Here is a 14,441-nt window from a genome sequence, read left to right as displayed (position 1 = left end):
ACTTAACGGATGGGGGCGGGGGATGTCCATCTAAATCTATGATTTAGATGGACATATTGGGGGGGGGGGGGGGGGGGGGGGAAACACTGCCTCACTGCAAACTTAAATATTTCTAAAATTCTTTTTTTTTCAAATAGTGTATTTTGTGATAAGTCAACAACAACGTCTTTATCTATCAAAAATGTAAATACTGAATATGCAGTATAATGTGTTTGCTTCTATATTTGCTAAAGTGTATCTAGATCCGCAGGTAACCGAGTGCCACTAATTTCCGTACAAACAAGAGTTATCGTCCTTGTGTAAACGTCATAAACTATTATGGGATAGAATATACGCCATGAGATTGTAGACTCGGGCACTCTCAACAACTTGAGAAATTCAGAAGAGGATAGCCAATATATAACTTCGTAAGTTTGAATATCATATTTTGGCTATTTATTTTGTCAATTTTTGTGAGAAGAATAATTTGAAACCTGGACGGAAATATGTACGACCCTCGCATTCTGCCCGAATACTGCCCCGTGCTTTCTCATTTGCATAATTTATTCCACAAATCGCTTAGATTTCATCAGTGTTTGATGTTATCTGCTCCTTTGCTATAGTTAAACTACTCTTAATAATGTAGGTTATTGATTAATATACTTTTTGTACTATAAACATGTTTTTAATCCTTGGGAATATACCATCCATTGTTATTGCGTTGCCGCGGTCTTAATAGACGAAGGCGCCATTTTCGAAATCTCAGAATTTTATGTCTGACAGCAAGCTCTTCTGTAGATTTTCAACAATTGCGTCGCTATCGTTAAGTTGACTCCCATACATTTTTTCATGTATTCCACCGATAAATTGTTGACTTAAGTAATTCCGTTAATGACTTCAGACTGAACTAGACATAAACAAAAACCTGAATGAGATGGAACTTTTAGTTTACTTTTAGTGTTTACTTTTAGTTTACTATCGGCCCTTTACTACGGTGATGGGGACACTAGCTAGTAGATCTAGATATAACTGAAAATTCACAGGTCCCAGCCTCCTCTGTCAATACATATTGGGTGTATTGAAAGACGAGGCTAGGACATGTGGTCCATTTATGGCTTAATGTAAAGCCGAAAACATGCTGTTTCCCTTAGCTAAAAACTTTTCCAAACTGATTGGGAAAAAAACTGAGAAAATACCCGAAGGCACTCTAAAAGGCCTACATTAATACTACACTTTCTCAATTTTAATCGCACATGTTGTTATTTTCAGATAAATATGACATTGGCTGGTAATTTTCTTTCCTATTAGTTTGAACACAATGATGAAGTTTTTTTACTTTATATTTTTAGATGAATGGAAGGTGTAATCCAGGACTTAGAAAACACAGAAACAATCACTATCAGCCTCGAGGATGCTGCTCAGATTATTCTACAGGAACAGGGCATCCCCATGGATGGATCGGGTACCGTACACATTCCCCCAGGTACCTACCATATCCTCACCCAGGATGGGGCGCAGATCTCCACCGATGGCACGCTTGTATCCGAGGGAGGGGCTATGGATGCTGTCGGTATAACTGTCATACAATCTGGTGATGACATTACTGGTAAGTATAAACATGTTTATCGTCAGATCTTGGCTGGCACAGTCTTCAGGCTAGACCTAAAGATGCACGCCTCTCGACTCCATGCTCTACAAAATTACACACAACCTTGTTTCAGTCCAGCAGAATATACTCTTAAACCCCTAAATACTATATAGGCCAGACCACAATTTGTCACCTTTACTCTTGTAGGTCTACAACAATCCTTTAAGCTTCTACCCATTGAACCATATATCTCTGACTGGAATAAACTGACTTCTTCCATCGTGAACTGTACGACCAATGGCACTTTTAAAACTGCTTTCCTATAGCTATCTCCACGTTATTAACTGCTTTCCTATCTTCACATGTACATTTTTAATGGTCTTACTTCAAATGCCGTTCACCCATCTTTTATACTGTTTTCTGATGCAGAACTCTGAAAACCTAGATGAAGTAGGTCAGTATACAGCAGAAGTTGTTTAAAATGAATTTATACTGAAATTAAACACACATAAAACACCAATAAAACAGTATACATAAATAACAATAAGTTGGCATTCCCTGAGCTCATATATATTTAACAGTGCAAAATGTGCGTTGATCATAAACATGCATGAGGTCATGTCATTGCATATACTCAAACACTAAGCACTCAGTAATAAGACACTTTTTTTTCAAGTACAGAACTAAAGAGGGTGGAAGACTATTAATCTTGCACTTTTTGTCTGTAGAAAGAATTTTTTCTTGAAATATTTTCATTAGAAAGAAAACAAAATTGTGCAATTCTACTTTTTTCCCCTAGGATATGGAACAGAGGCGTCCGTTTCCGGGGAGCTGACTGGAGGAGATGAAGCAATACAGGTACAAGCGATCGGGAATGGAACTGATTTGGAACAACAGAACGGCACCATTCAGTTGATAAACATCCAACAGTCACAGAATGAAGGTGGGGAACAGGTCTTCCAGGTGTATAACCCCAATGAGGAACAGCCTGTCACGACTCAAATATTACACCCTACATCCATAGTTACACAGACCCAAATTCTACAGTCGGAGCCAAACCTTTTACAGTCACCCTCAATTGACACTCAGATCCAAGTATTGCAGTCAGAGGCAAACCTATTACAGGCATCAACAATGGTCACACAAGTACAAGCATTACAATCAGAGGCCAGCTTATTAGAGTCGTCTGCGATGGTAACACAGTCGCAAGTGCTTCACTCAGATGTGACCCTATTACAACCATCATCGATCGTCACACAGGCACAAATTATGCAGTCAGAGGCAAACTTATTAGAGTCATCAACGCTTGTCACAGAGGCCGATGACCAACAGTCATCTGGAATTGTGACCACAGCACAGATTCTGCAGCCTAAATCAGCACGACAGTCTGAGACAGATAAGCTACCTGGCCAGATTTCTTTGCTGCGACAACCACAAGGTACATATTCATAAACAAACATACTTGATCTCACATGAAAGTTAGAGACATAATATCAATTAAAATTTTGAATCTGTCCTTTAGGCTAAAACCCTATTTACAAAGGTCACCTGTAGCAATAATTCTGGTATTAAAACTATCCATAGATATGTAATGTAGATGAAAACTCTGGTACTCCGGTTTCCTACCACAGTAAGATTTGCCTGTTTCCATCCAGGTTTACAAGAGTGATGAGTTGCAAGTTGATAAAACACGTTTTGCAATTGTTGTGAAATAAATAGTTTATAGATATGTATGATGATGTATGGGCATTTTAGAATTTTATTTTGTCTCCAATAATGGCAGACACAGTATGAGCTTTTACTTTAATTCATCTAGAATTCAGTAATTTACAAAACAGAATTGGATCAGTGTCGCCATTCTCTGATTGCAGTTGTTCTTGAAAATGTGGAAAAAGAAGGTGATAGTAATGAAATTAACCAAGACTCTTCAGAATCACAAGGAACACAATCTATCCAGATGTCAGTGGTAGCAGAGGGGTCAGAGATTACTCAGAACCCAGAGGTCAACGCGGTCACAGAGAACACTCACGTCAATATCTATGTAGAACCAACCCAATCTGGTAATACGCCCAGTGAAACCACACAGACTAACATTACACCAGTATCAAAAGAAGAAGGTAAACAACTTGATCTATCCAAGCCGATTGCTGTGACAGACAGTACTGAAGTAGTGATAAATGGAAAGAAATGTATTTTGATGGCTAACCCTACCACCGGGGAGCTGTGTGCCTACCCAGTGCTGCCACCTCCTGGTATGTTATTGTATTTACAACGTTTGTATCAAAGTAACAAGTGGGTCAAAGTAACAAGTGGGTCACTTGTTATCTTGACCTTTATGAAAAGTTGTCAAAAAAAAGGTAAAAAATATTAAGGAGTTATGTCCCCTGGACCATACTTTTGTTGTCTGTAATACAGTATGTTGATATATAGTTTCCAGGTACCTTTTGAAATAAATAGACCCTTACTCTTTGTCTGTCAGGTGAAAATCTTCAGAGCAATTGTAGTTATATGAACTACAACTGATGCCCAAATTTAAAGCAAGTATATGTACATGATGTTGTAACTGACAAATAGCATTAGGAAAGATTAATAAATCTTTTTCTCTTGTTCTATAGTTTATAATAATCTTGTACATAAAAAAATTGGTATGTTTTATATATTTTTGTTTTATGATTTCTTAGTATTTTATACACAGGATCTACATTTATTTGTAGGAAAGAAAAAGCGAGGACGTCCCCGTAAAGAACAAAAGCCAGACACACCATCTGATTCACCCAAGGGTACATTAGCCCAAATCAAAGCCATGCCCCCACAGGACAAGGACCAGAACAGTGCCGCAGAAGGCCTGCTAGAACTAGGCAATACTGGTATGACATTATATTGATACAAACTAGGCAATACTGGTATAACACTATATATAGATACGAACTAGGCAATACTGGTATGACATTCTATTGATAAGAACTAGGCAATACTGGTATAACACTATATATAGATACGAACTAGGCAATACTGGTATGACATTCTATTGATACGAACTAGGCAATACTGGTATAACACTATATTGATAAGAACTAGGCAATACTGGTATGACACTATATTGATACGAACTAGGCAATACTGGTATGACACTGTTGATACGAACTAGGCAATACTGGTATGACACTCTGTTGATACGAACTAGGCAATACTGGTATGACACTATATTGATACGAACTAGGCAATACTGGTATGACAGTATATTGATAAGAACTAGGCAATACTGGTATGACACTATATATAGATACGAACTAGGCAATACTGGTATGACACTATATTGATACGAACTAGGCAATACTGGTATGACACTATATTGATACAAACTAGGCAATACTGGTATAACACTATATTGATACGAACTAGGCAATACTGGTATGACACTATATTGATACAAACTAGGCAATACTGGTATAACACTATATTGATACGAACTAGACAATACTGGTATACCACTATATTGATACACAGAGAGTGTAGTCACTGGACACAGAAATTTTACACAAAGAATCCACAGCTGTTTGTGATATAAGGATATATCTGTTCACATATTTTTTTTTCTGCTTCAAAATGCCAGTTGCATTATTATGCATTACTTCATATGCCACAGAAAATGCTTTAAATTATATATTTATATATATATACTGATAGATTTTTACATATTTTCATCTAGATATTAATGCTTTTCCTATACATTTGTGGAAAATAATACACCTTTTGAAAGCTAGGGGAAAAGAGTCTGATTTCAGCTATACATCAGGGTACCTGCAGTAGAATTTTACATTTTGGGTTTATATGTACATATGACTTACATTCCTACTGTACTATGCTGAAATGCCAATATCTAAAAGTATATGAAGGAATTGAAAAAAATTAGGATCACAACACCAACTGTTAAAAGCAAAGTTTTAAAATTGTTATGTACTTCACATCCTGTGATAGCTATTTTTCTAAAAACAGGTATATGTTCAAGTTGTAAACTATAAAAAACATGGTACAGAATGCGAGTTTGTTATTTACGTTGACGTTATAAAGATAATTAATATGTATGGCTACTCTGTCGAATAATAGGCATTGTGTAGCCTGTTTGTAATATGTTACAGTGAAATCGTCAACACTAAATATAATGTTCTTCATGTTTAATTTTGACTTTAATAGTTAGTCTCTAGCTCTGATGGCAAGACAATATATTTGACCTTTTTTTTTCCCCAGATCCTGATGGGGTAAGACGGAGTGGACGAGTAAGGAAGCAGGCTTCATCACTGCATGGTTTGTGGACTAGGACTTTTTTCAATATTTACATACTTTAGATTAAAAAGTACTGATTCTGGTTTCATATTAAAAATGTTTTTTTAAATCTAAATTAAACTCTAACAACACGACTCTTACACGAGTTTCATTTTTTTCACAAATTATTAGATTCTGTCAGCATATGTAAACATAGAGAATCATCTGCTTTGAAAAAAGTGGGATATATAGTGATCTTAATATCTGTAAGTATGCATCTGTTCTAAACTCTATCATCCTACAAGGTTTGTATGTGGGTACATCTTTGGAAGATGGCGTATGACAAACTGTAGATTCTTAAGTAGCAAATTGTAACTTTTAATTTTGACCATTGACCTTCATCAGGTAGATACTGTTAATGGAGCTTATAGACACTAATGACCAATATGTATTGTGATTATTGGAATAGGGATGCTTGTTAGCAGGATATATAGGCAACAAGATCACATGGAAGCTTGGTATCATATGAGTTCTAATCAAATTGATCTAAAACTGTAATTTTGTTTGTTCATTGTATTTTGACATTATGTTGGGGGAAGATCATTAAAGGTAGTCAGTAAAGTTAATTTAACAGTATGGGCCTATTGACTATATCATGTAATTATAAGCTGCGATGTCAGCTGGCTAGACAGGCTGAAACATAAAAACTAGGCCATAAAAAATCTGGCTTTGGGAATTACTGGCTGTTGATAGTTTAGTCATCAATAAAAATTCTGTATTATTCCTCTTGTAGTGTTTAGTCATCAGTAGAGATACTGTGTTATTATTCCTCTTGTAGTGTTTAGTCATCAGTAGAGATCCTGTGTTATTCCTCTTGTAGTGTTTAGTCATCAGTAGAGATCCTGTGTTATTCCTCTTGTAGTGTTTAGTCATCAGTAGATATACTGTGTTATTATTCCTCTTGTAGTGTTTAGTCATCAGTAGAGATCCTGTGTTATTCCTCTTGTAGTGTTTAGTCATCAGTAGAGATCCTGTATTATTCCTCTTGTAGTGTTTAGTCATCAGTAGAGATCCTGTGTTATTATTCCTCTTGTAGTGTTTAGTCATCAGTAGAGATCCTGTGTTATTATTCCTCTTGTAGAGTTTAGTCATCAGTAGAGATCCGGTGTTGTTATTCCTCTTGTAGTGTTTAGTCATCAGTAGAGATACTGTATTATTCCTCTTGTAGTGTTTAGTCATCAGTAGAGATCCTGTGATATTATTCCTCTTGTAGTGTTTAGTCATCAGTAGAGATCCTGTGTTATTATTCCTCTTGTAGTGTTTAGTCATCAGTAGAGATCCTGTGTTATTATTCCTCTTGTAGTGTTTAGTCATCAGTAGAGATACTGTGTTGTTATTCCTCTTGTAGTGTTTAGTCATCAGTAGAGATCCTGTGTTGTTATTCCTCTTGTAGTGTTTAGTCATCAGTAGAGATCCTGTGTTATTATTCCTCTTGTAGTGTTTAGTCATCAGTAGAGATCCTGTGTTATTCCTCTTGTAGTGTTTAGTCATCAGTAGAGATCCTGTGTTATTCCTCTTGTAGTGTTTAGTCATCAGTAGAGATCCTGTGTTATTATTCCTCTTGTAGTGTTTAGTCATCAGTAGAGATCCTGTGTTATTCCTCTTGTAGTGTTTAGTCATCAGTAGAGATCCTGTGTTATTATTCCTCTTGTAGTGTTTAGTCATCAGTAGAGATCCTGTGTTATTCCTCTTGTAGTGTTTAGTCATCAGTAGAGATCCTGTGTTATTATTCCTCTTGTAGTGTTTAGTCATCAGTAGAGATCCTGTGTTATTCCTCTTGTAGTGTTTAGTCATCAGTAGAGATCCTGTGATATTATTCCTCTTGTAGTGTTTAGTCATCAGTAGAGATCCTGTGTATTATTCCTCTTGTAGTGTTTAGTCATCAGTAGAGATCCTGTGTTATTCCTCTTGTAGTGTTTAGTCATCAGTAGAGATCCTGTGTTATTATTCCTCTTGTAGTGTTTAGTCATCAGTAGAGATCCTGTGTTATTATTCCTCTTGTAGTGTTTAGTCATCAGTAGAGATCCTGTGTTATTCCTCTTGTAGTGTTTAGTCATCAGTAGAGATCCTGTATTATTCCTCTTGTAGAGTTTAGTCATCAGTAGAGATCCTGTGTTATTCCTCTTGTAGTGTTTAGTCATCAGTAGAGATCCTGTGTTATTCCTCTTGTAGTGTTTAGTCATCAGTAGAGATCCTGTGTTATTCCTCTTGTAGTGTTTAGTCATCAGTAGAGATCCTGTGATATTATTCCTCTTGTAGTGTTTGGTCATCAGTAGAGATACTGTTATTCCTCTTGTAGTGTTTAGTCATCAGTAGAGATCCTGTGATATTATTCCTCTTGTAGTGTTTAGTCATCAGTAGAGATCCTGTGATATTATTCCTCTTGTAGTGTTTAGTCATCAGTAGAGATCCTGTGTTATTATTCCTCTTGTAATGTTTAGTCATCAGTAGAGATCCTGTGATATTATTCCTCTTGTAGTGTTTAGTCATCAGTAGATATCATATGTTGTATCATATGTTGTATTTTCTCTTGTAGACTATGAGGTGCTAGAGTTATCCAGTGATTCAGGAGGTGAAGAAGATGAAAATGAGATGAAAAGGAGGAAAGTGGATGACAAAAACTATGTACCACTGACACCGTACTTGTTGCCAAATACAGGTAAATCTACAAGGCAATACTCTACCAGCAACAGTTACTAATTAAGGACTATTCCAGATTTAACTATACGGGTAGAGTGAGCAGTTCCTGTTTCTACTTCTGTCACCTGTTAGTAAAAATAATGAAAGGCAGTGCCATAGACATGTTTAGCTTTTAGCAAACTTCAAAAAAAAAGATTGATCACCAACCAGTCAACCAAAATCACAATGAAAAAAAAAACACTACAGAATTATTTTTTTAAATTGTATTAAAAAAGAATGCGATGAACGTATACATTATACATAATATATAATAACCATAACAGATTTGTCTGGGTACTCAAATATTCATTAGGTAGCAATGCTAACTCCACCTTTTCCAAGATAGCATCCCACCTCATTTAAATGATAGAAAGCACAAGAAAGATTTGCCTTTAATTTACAGTGTTTACAGCTGCATTTTACATCCAAAATACTATATACCATGAAACGTCACCAAAATATTCTTGTGACAAAGATCTGATTTACTTCTAAATGAATTGGATTACCTCCCCTACACCACTCATATTGCTTCATTAGCAGCGTAAGCCAATAACACAGGAAGAAAAAGCATGTTAGCTTTCGATTTTTACTAATTAATTACCTTACACAATGCGAAATGACCACCTTATATATATTACTGAACACAACATACCCAGCAAAATTATTGTTGGGGCTATTTTAACCATACCATGCACAAATATTGAAAAAATGCTTTGCTAGCCACCTACATAAAAAGTAATCAGCCAGCCCCAACAAAATATAAAATAAGATTAAGATTGGGCTGCAGTCCTTCTCCCCATGTGGACATTTCTGGAGGGGGGGGGGGAATGAAAAGATAGATGTGACATCATAATGATTAGGTTGCTCTTGTAAGTGGAGGTTTTCTGGTTGTATTCTATAATTATACCCCCGCAACGAAGTTAGGGGGGTATACTGGAATCAGGTTGTCCGTCCGTCCGTAGAGGCATTTTGTCCGGACAACTCCTCCTAAACCGATACCGATGGGCCGATTCCAATGAAACTTTACACACATATTAATGATCATGTGTAGATGTGTATGCCACTTTCTTTTTCTCAAAATTATGGTTGCTATGGCAACTGGTCACTATAAACAGGTTTTCTGATAAGAACCATAACTTTAAGTTTGTCCGGACAACTCCTCCTAAACTGAAGGGCCGATTCCAATGAAACTTCACACAAATATAGAGGACCATGTGTAGATGTGCATGCCACTTTCTTTTTCTCAAAATTATGGTTGCTATGGCAACTGGTCACTATAAACAGGTTTTCTGATAAGAACCATAACTTTAAGTTTGTCCGGACAACTCCTCCTAAACTGAAGGGCCGATTCCAATGAAATTTCAACACAATATAGAGGACCATGTGGAGATGTGCATCTCACTTTCTTTTTCTCAAAATTATGGTTGCTATGGCAACTGGTCACTATATTACTGGGTTATCTTAGTTAGCCTCTAATTCCACAGTTCCAATTCACCATTGACTGGTGTAGATTGCGGGGGTATTAGTCAGCCATCCTGGCGACAGTTCTAGTTGTTAAAGCCTTCAGTCAACATTGTATTGTGTAACAAAACCATGTATGCATCAATCAGTTGATATAACATAACAGCAGTTACTGGTCTGTATATTGAAGTCTTAATTGTTTACTGTGCCAGGTATAAAAAGGGGACGTGGTCGCCCCAGGAGATACCCACCTCCAGGTCAGTCCAGCTCAAACACACAGATCCCTGCAGTGATTATCCCTGGAGCCAATGGTCAGACTATCATGATGGCCCCAATACAGGTATTAGGACTGGGATAATTGTTATGGATATTCAAATATTATTCATCACTATTGCCAGATTCTTCCTACTCACAGATGCATTTATTTTTTATTTTTTTTATTTTCAAAGAAGTTTCTGCATTTTATTTTTGGTTTTTAATTTTTTTACTATATTTGGTTATTTTTTAAGGAGTTCTATGGTTTTGAAAAAAGACACCTGCAAAAAATACCTGGTAACAGTATTTTACTGCAACTGTTTGTGCTGATGTAAGGACAATATATAGAAACAAATCACTGAGAGAAAAACCAAATCTTTGAAAGTAATATTACAGAGCTTTGTTTATATGTCTATAGGGACTGTCCAACCTCCAAGCATTCCAGGAACAGGTGAAGGCCTTACCTAATCTTGTGGCTCGTCCAGAGGATGTAGGGGATGAGGAAAACGGCTCCCATGAGGTCACACTCAATGAATCTGACCTCTCTCTGGACACAGGTCAGTTCATCATAAGCAATGATCTACATCAATTATCTACATCAAGATTTAAACATTGAGTAGAGAATGTTTGTTTATTTTGTTCAATAACCTATTTTTGAGTTATTGAGTAGAGAATAATTTCAGAAACTGCAATCCACTTATCAATGTCCAATAGAATTTGGTGTTAAAACTTACGAGGATGTGAAGAAACTCCTAAAAGTCCAACTATGGATTTTTCTATTTAAAAAAATAAGTGCAATATTTTGAGTTTTTTTAACCAGGGTTCTAAAAAATTGAAGAGTTATCTACCCTTTGACCAGCATTTAATTGTTAAACCTAAATTCCTGAATTTTTTCTCCATGACAGAAGAGAGTACACTGGCTGATGTGGCTGCTTCAGCAGAGGCTGGAGTGATCTTACCCATCCCAAGAACAGAGGCTGGCAGTGAGTATGATAGCCGTCGTATGTGATAAATCTAAAAATAGGGCAAACTGGATCCGACATGGAAGGAAATTAGCAGCCATTTTGAATTACATCCATAACAAAGTTTGACTTTTGAATATTTAGGCAAAATTAGCAGCCATTTAGAATTATATTCAACACAAAGTTTGACATTCCAATACGTAGGCAAAATTAGTGGCCATTTAGAATTATATATTTAAGTAAAAGTGTGACATAGCCACAGGCTAGATATAATTCCTAAATGCCGCTAATTTTTCGAACATATTAACCGTGATTGATAGATTCAATGTAGACCTTTGAAGAGATAAGTCCAACCTGACAATTTTATAACTACTACTGATGTGATCAGTGATAGGTAAATAAAGACAGATAGCTGGTTCATGGTTAGTTTATATACAACACCAACCATGGTTGGTCAGATGACACAGTGGTAACACACTTGCCTTTCACCTAGGTAGCCGGGGTTCAATTCCCTGATTAGATGTGAAAAGGTATGGGGTCTCCTGCCCAACTGCATGGGTTTTCTTCCGCTGCTCCAGTTTCCTCCAACATTGAAAATCTACCACCGTACTCTTCCTTCTGAGCCAAAAAACATGATTAATATAAGTTGATACGACTTAAGTTTCAGAATTGTAGTAAGAAAATAAAGTTTACAACCAAGGCCTAACAAATAAAGTATGCTTTAGGTTATAACCCAACTGTAACAAAACCAACAGCAGCAAGTGAAGCTATCATTTATTACAAGTTTTGTCATTTAATGGCACATTAAATGACATTTATAGACAGGGATATGTATATTTTCGAATCAAGATATAAGTACGTGTTGTAAAAGTGAATATGTTGATTTTGACAGGTAAAACTGGAGGGGCTGAAACTTCTGAACAACCAACAATCATACAAATACCAGAAAACCTGTTGTCAATGTTCTTACCCAAGAAAGATCCTGTCAAAATAGGTAAGTCTGATATTTGTTGCAAAGTTGGAGATGAACACCAAAAAAAATTAGTTTGTTTGTTTCCATTAATCTCAATTTCTTTAAGACATTTAAAGAAAGTAAAGTTATATTCAGAATGTTCCTTAGCAATGAAAGAAAGAATGGACATCTGGAGGCAAAATGTGTTTATGTGTGATATTTGATATTTTCAATAAAATATGGATGATGACCACCTTGTGTTATTAATGTAAATAACTTAAATGTAGATTTTTGTGAATGTAATAACAGAAGTATATATATGTATATAGATGATTAATTGCATTGAGCATAGCCATTCAAAATGGAGGTGTCTTGTTGTGGAGGGTATCACCAATGTGTAAGTCATTAATTCCACTCCTATTTCCTATTTGATGCAGGAACTTGTAGTTATATCTCTGTTGTCTTGGAAATGAAATGAACATAAAATTTAATGGTGTTTAGTTAAATTTGTACTATTTACTTGTACAAGAGATTATGCAGATATTTTGCAGGGGTCGACATAAACTTTTTTCTGCACTTGTCCCTTCGGACAAATGATAAGATAAATTCACTTGTCCGAATGACATAATCACTTGTATACATGTGTTTCTACTTTCCATCTGTTATGTGTAAACTGCGAGATGATTTATTATAAAGTAGAGGTAAGCACTGCAAGCCATAATTTCGACTCATAATAATTACTAACAACAATAAAACAGCAAGAAAGTATTATTACAAGTTATTTAAGTTTTACTAAACCATCCTTTTTTTACCTAAAAGCAGATGAATGAAGTTCTTTAAAATAATTAACTTTCATGAAGAACTGTTCGACTAAACTGTAAACAAACTTACTACTGTGAAAACATTAAAACATGTCACCGTTTTCTAGGGCACGGCAGTCTGCTTCATCTGTAGCCTCCTTAATTATATCAAAACTGATTCATTTTTATTACGATTCCAGCAGACGGTATCTGTCGTAGTATCAATGCTCTCACATGTACAGCATTCGCATGCGTTTCAAACATACTAGTGATACCGATTACATGTTTTCGAGAGCCCTCGGAAGTCTACCATCATTTCTATGTAGTTCCGAATGAAGCTTTGATAAGCATGATCAACTCACTTCCGTTCGATGGTTAACACAATTTAAAGGAGTTTTTACTCATTTTACAGTGAGTATTGAATCAGTTTTGACTTCAGAATATAACATAAATAAAACACAAAGACAGATTTGTTACTTGTCCCGTCGGACAAGTACTTTAATGATTTCACTTGTCCGACATCAATTTCGTCTGGTATCGGACAAGCGTTAATGTCGACCCCTGTTTTGTCATGCTTTAGAAATATCTATGACATTGGGAATCCTTTATATGACCTCTCTGTTGAAAGGATAAATGGTCATGTGATCATCATGCAGTATGACTTGTTCCATAGTCACATGATCAATATATGCATAGTCATGTGATCATTGCGTTACAGTTTTTCAAAATGATGTCATTGATTTCAGTGTTCAAAACTCATTGCTAGTTGATGTGTTGGTCAGAATTTTTGAGAGGGGGGGGGGGGGGGGGGGGGGAGACTTCCTTCGTAACTTTGGAAGATTTGAAACTTCTAAGCGAAATGGTCAAGTATTTGTTAGATTTTTTAATGTATATTGCTTGTTATTCATTCAATATTTTCTTGTCATCCATGTCAGTAAACCTATCAGGAAAAGAAGCAAATTGCAAGCAATTCAAAACACACATATAAAACCATCGTTATATTTGGTCAATATAGATAGAGTGGTATTAGTGCCCTCAAATGATTTTCCCTAAAGTCACTCGAGTCATAACATTTATATATTAAAAATAAGTTATGATTTACAGATATGATACTAAGTATGTATGTTATGAAGACAAACCTTGGTATGTTATTAAGGCAGACTGTTCACATATGCATCTTTTTCTAATACAGTTGTTAAGCCAAAGGTCACCTTAGATAATTTAGTTCAAAGGTCAACATAGTCTATTATGGATAAAAAGATGATCTTTAAATAATCTTTTGTAGTTTTACCGTACCCAAAGGAACCAGAAGAACAAAATGTAATAGTTCAAAGTTCGTTATGGTCAAATACCAACATAGGCTTTTTTGGGTTAAATTTTTCTCAAATTCATAAAGGTTCAGAAAATTTTGCTGGTGCATCCCAAGGTCTTGTATTTTTGTA

The 14,441-nt window shown here is 35.8% G+C and overlaps 1 protein-coding gene across 3 annotated transcripts in view; it reads left to right on the top strand.

The window, feature by feature from the left end:
* The first annotated feature begins 319 nt into the window (after positions 1-319).
* The window catches only part of LOC117327320, a 120,453-nt gene continuing 106,331 nt past the window's right edge, over positions 320-14,441 (top strand). Inside the window, exons 1-11 of one of the 3 annotated variants that reach the window (XM_033884247.1) lie at positions 320-407; positions 1,329-1,585; positions 2,367-3,005; positions 3,439-3,819; positions 4,282-4,434; positions 5,816-5,872; positions 8,427-8,549; positions 10,243-10,370; positions 10,704-10,842; positions 11,191-11,268; positions 12,140-12,241. In XM_033884247.1, coding sequence (XP_033740138.1) covers positions 1,333-1,585; positions 2,367-3,005; positions 3,439-3,819; positions 4,282-4,434; positions 5,816-5,872; positions 8,427-8,549; positions 10,243-10,370; positions 10,704-10,842; positions 11,191-11,268; positions 12,140-12,241 — 2,053 coding nt within the window. In that variant the 5' untranslated portion in view covers positions 320-407; positions 1,329-1,332. Of the gene's footprint in view, positions 408-539; positions 622-717; positions 802-1,328; positions 1,586-2,366; positions 3,006-3,438; positions 3,820-4,281; positions 4,435-5,815; positions 5,873-8,426; positions 8,550-10,242; positions 10,371-10,703; positions 10,843-11,190; positions 11,269-12,139; positions 12,242-14,441 lie in introns of those variants that run through there. The other 2 variants (XM_033884249.1, XM_033884248.1) reach the window with 2 other exon arrangements.

Source organism: Pecten maximus, chromosome 5, assembly GCF_902652985.1.
Source record: "Pecten maximus chromosome 5, xPecMax1.1, whole genome shotgun sequence".
Taxonomy (NCBI): domain Eukaryota; kingdom Metazoa; phylum Mollusca; class Bivalvia; order Pectinida; family Pectinidae; genus Pecten; species Pecten maximus.
This window is presented reverse-complemented; position numbering and strand designations above follow the sequence as displayed.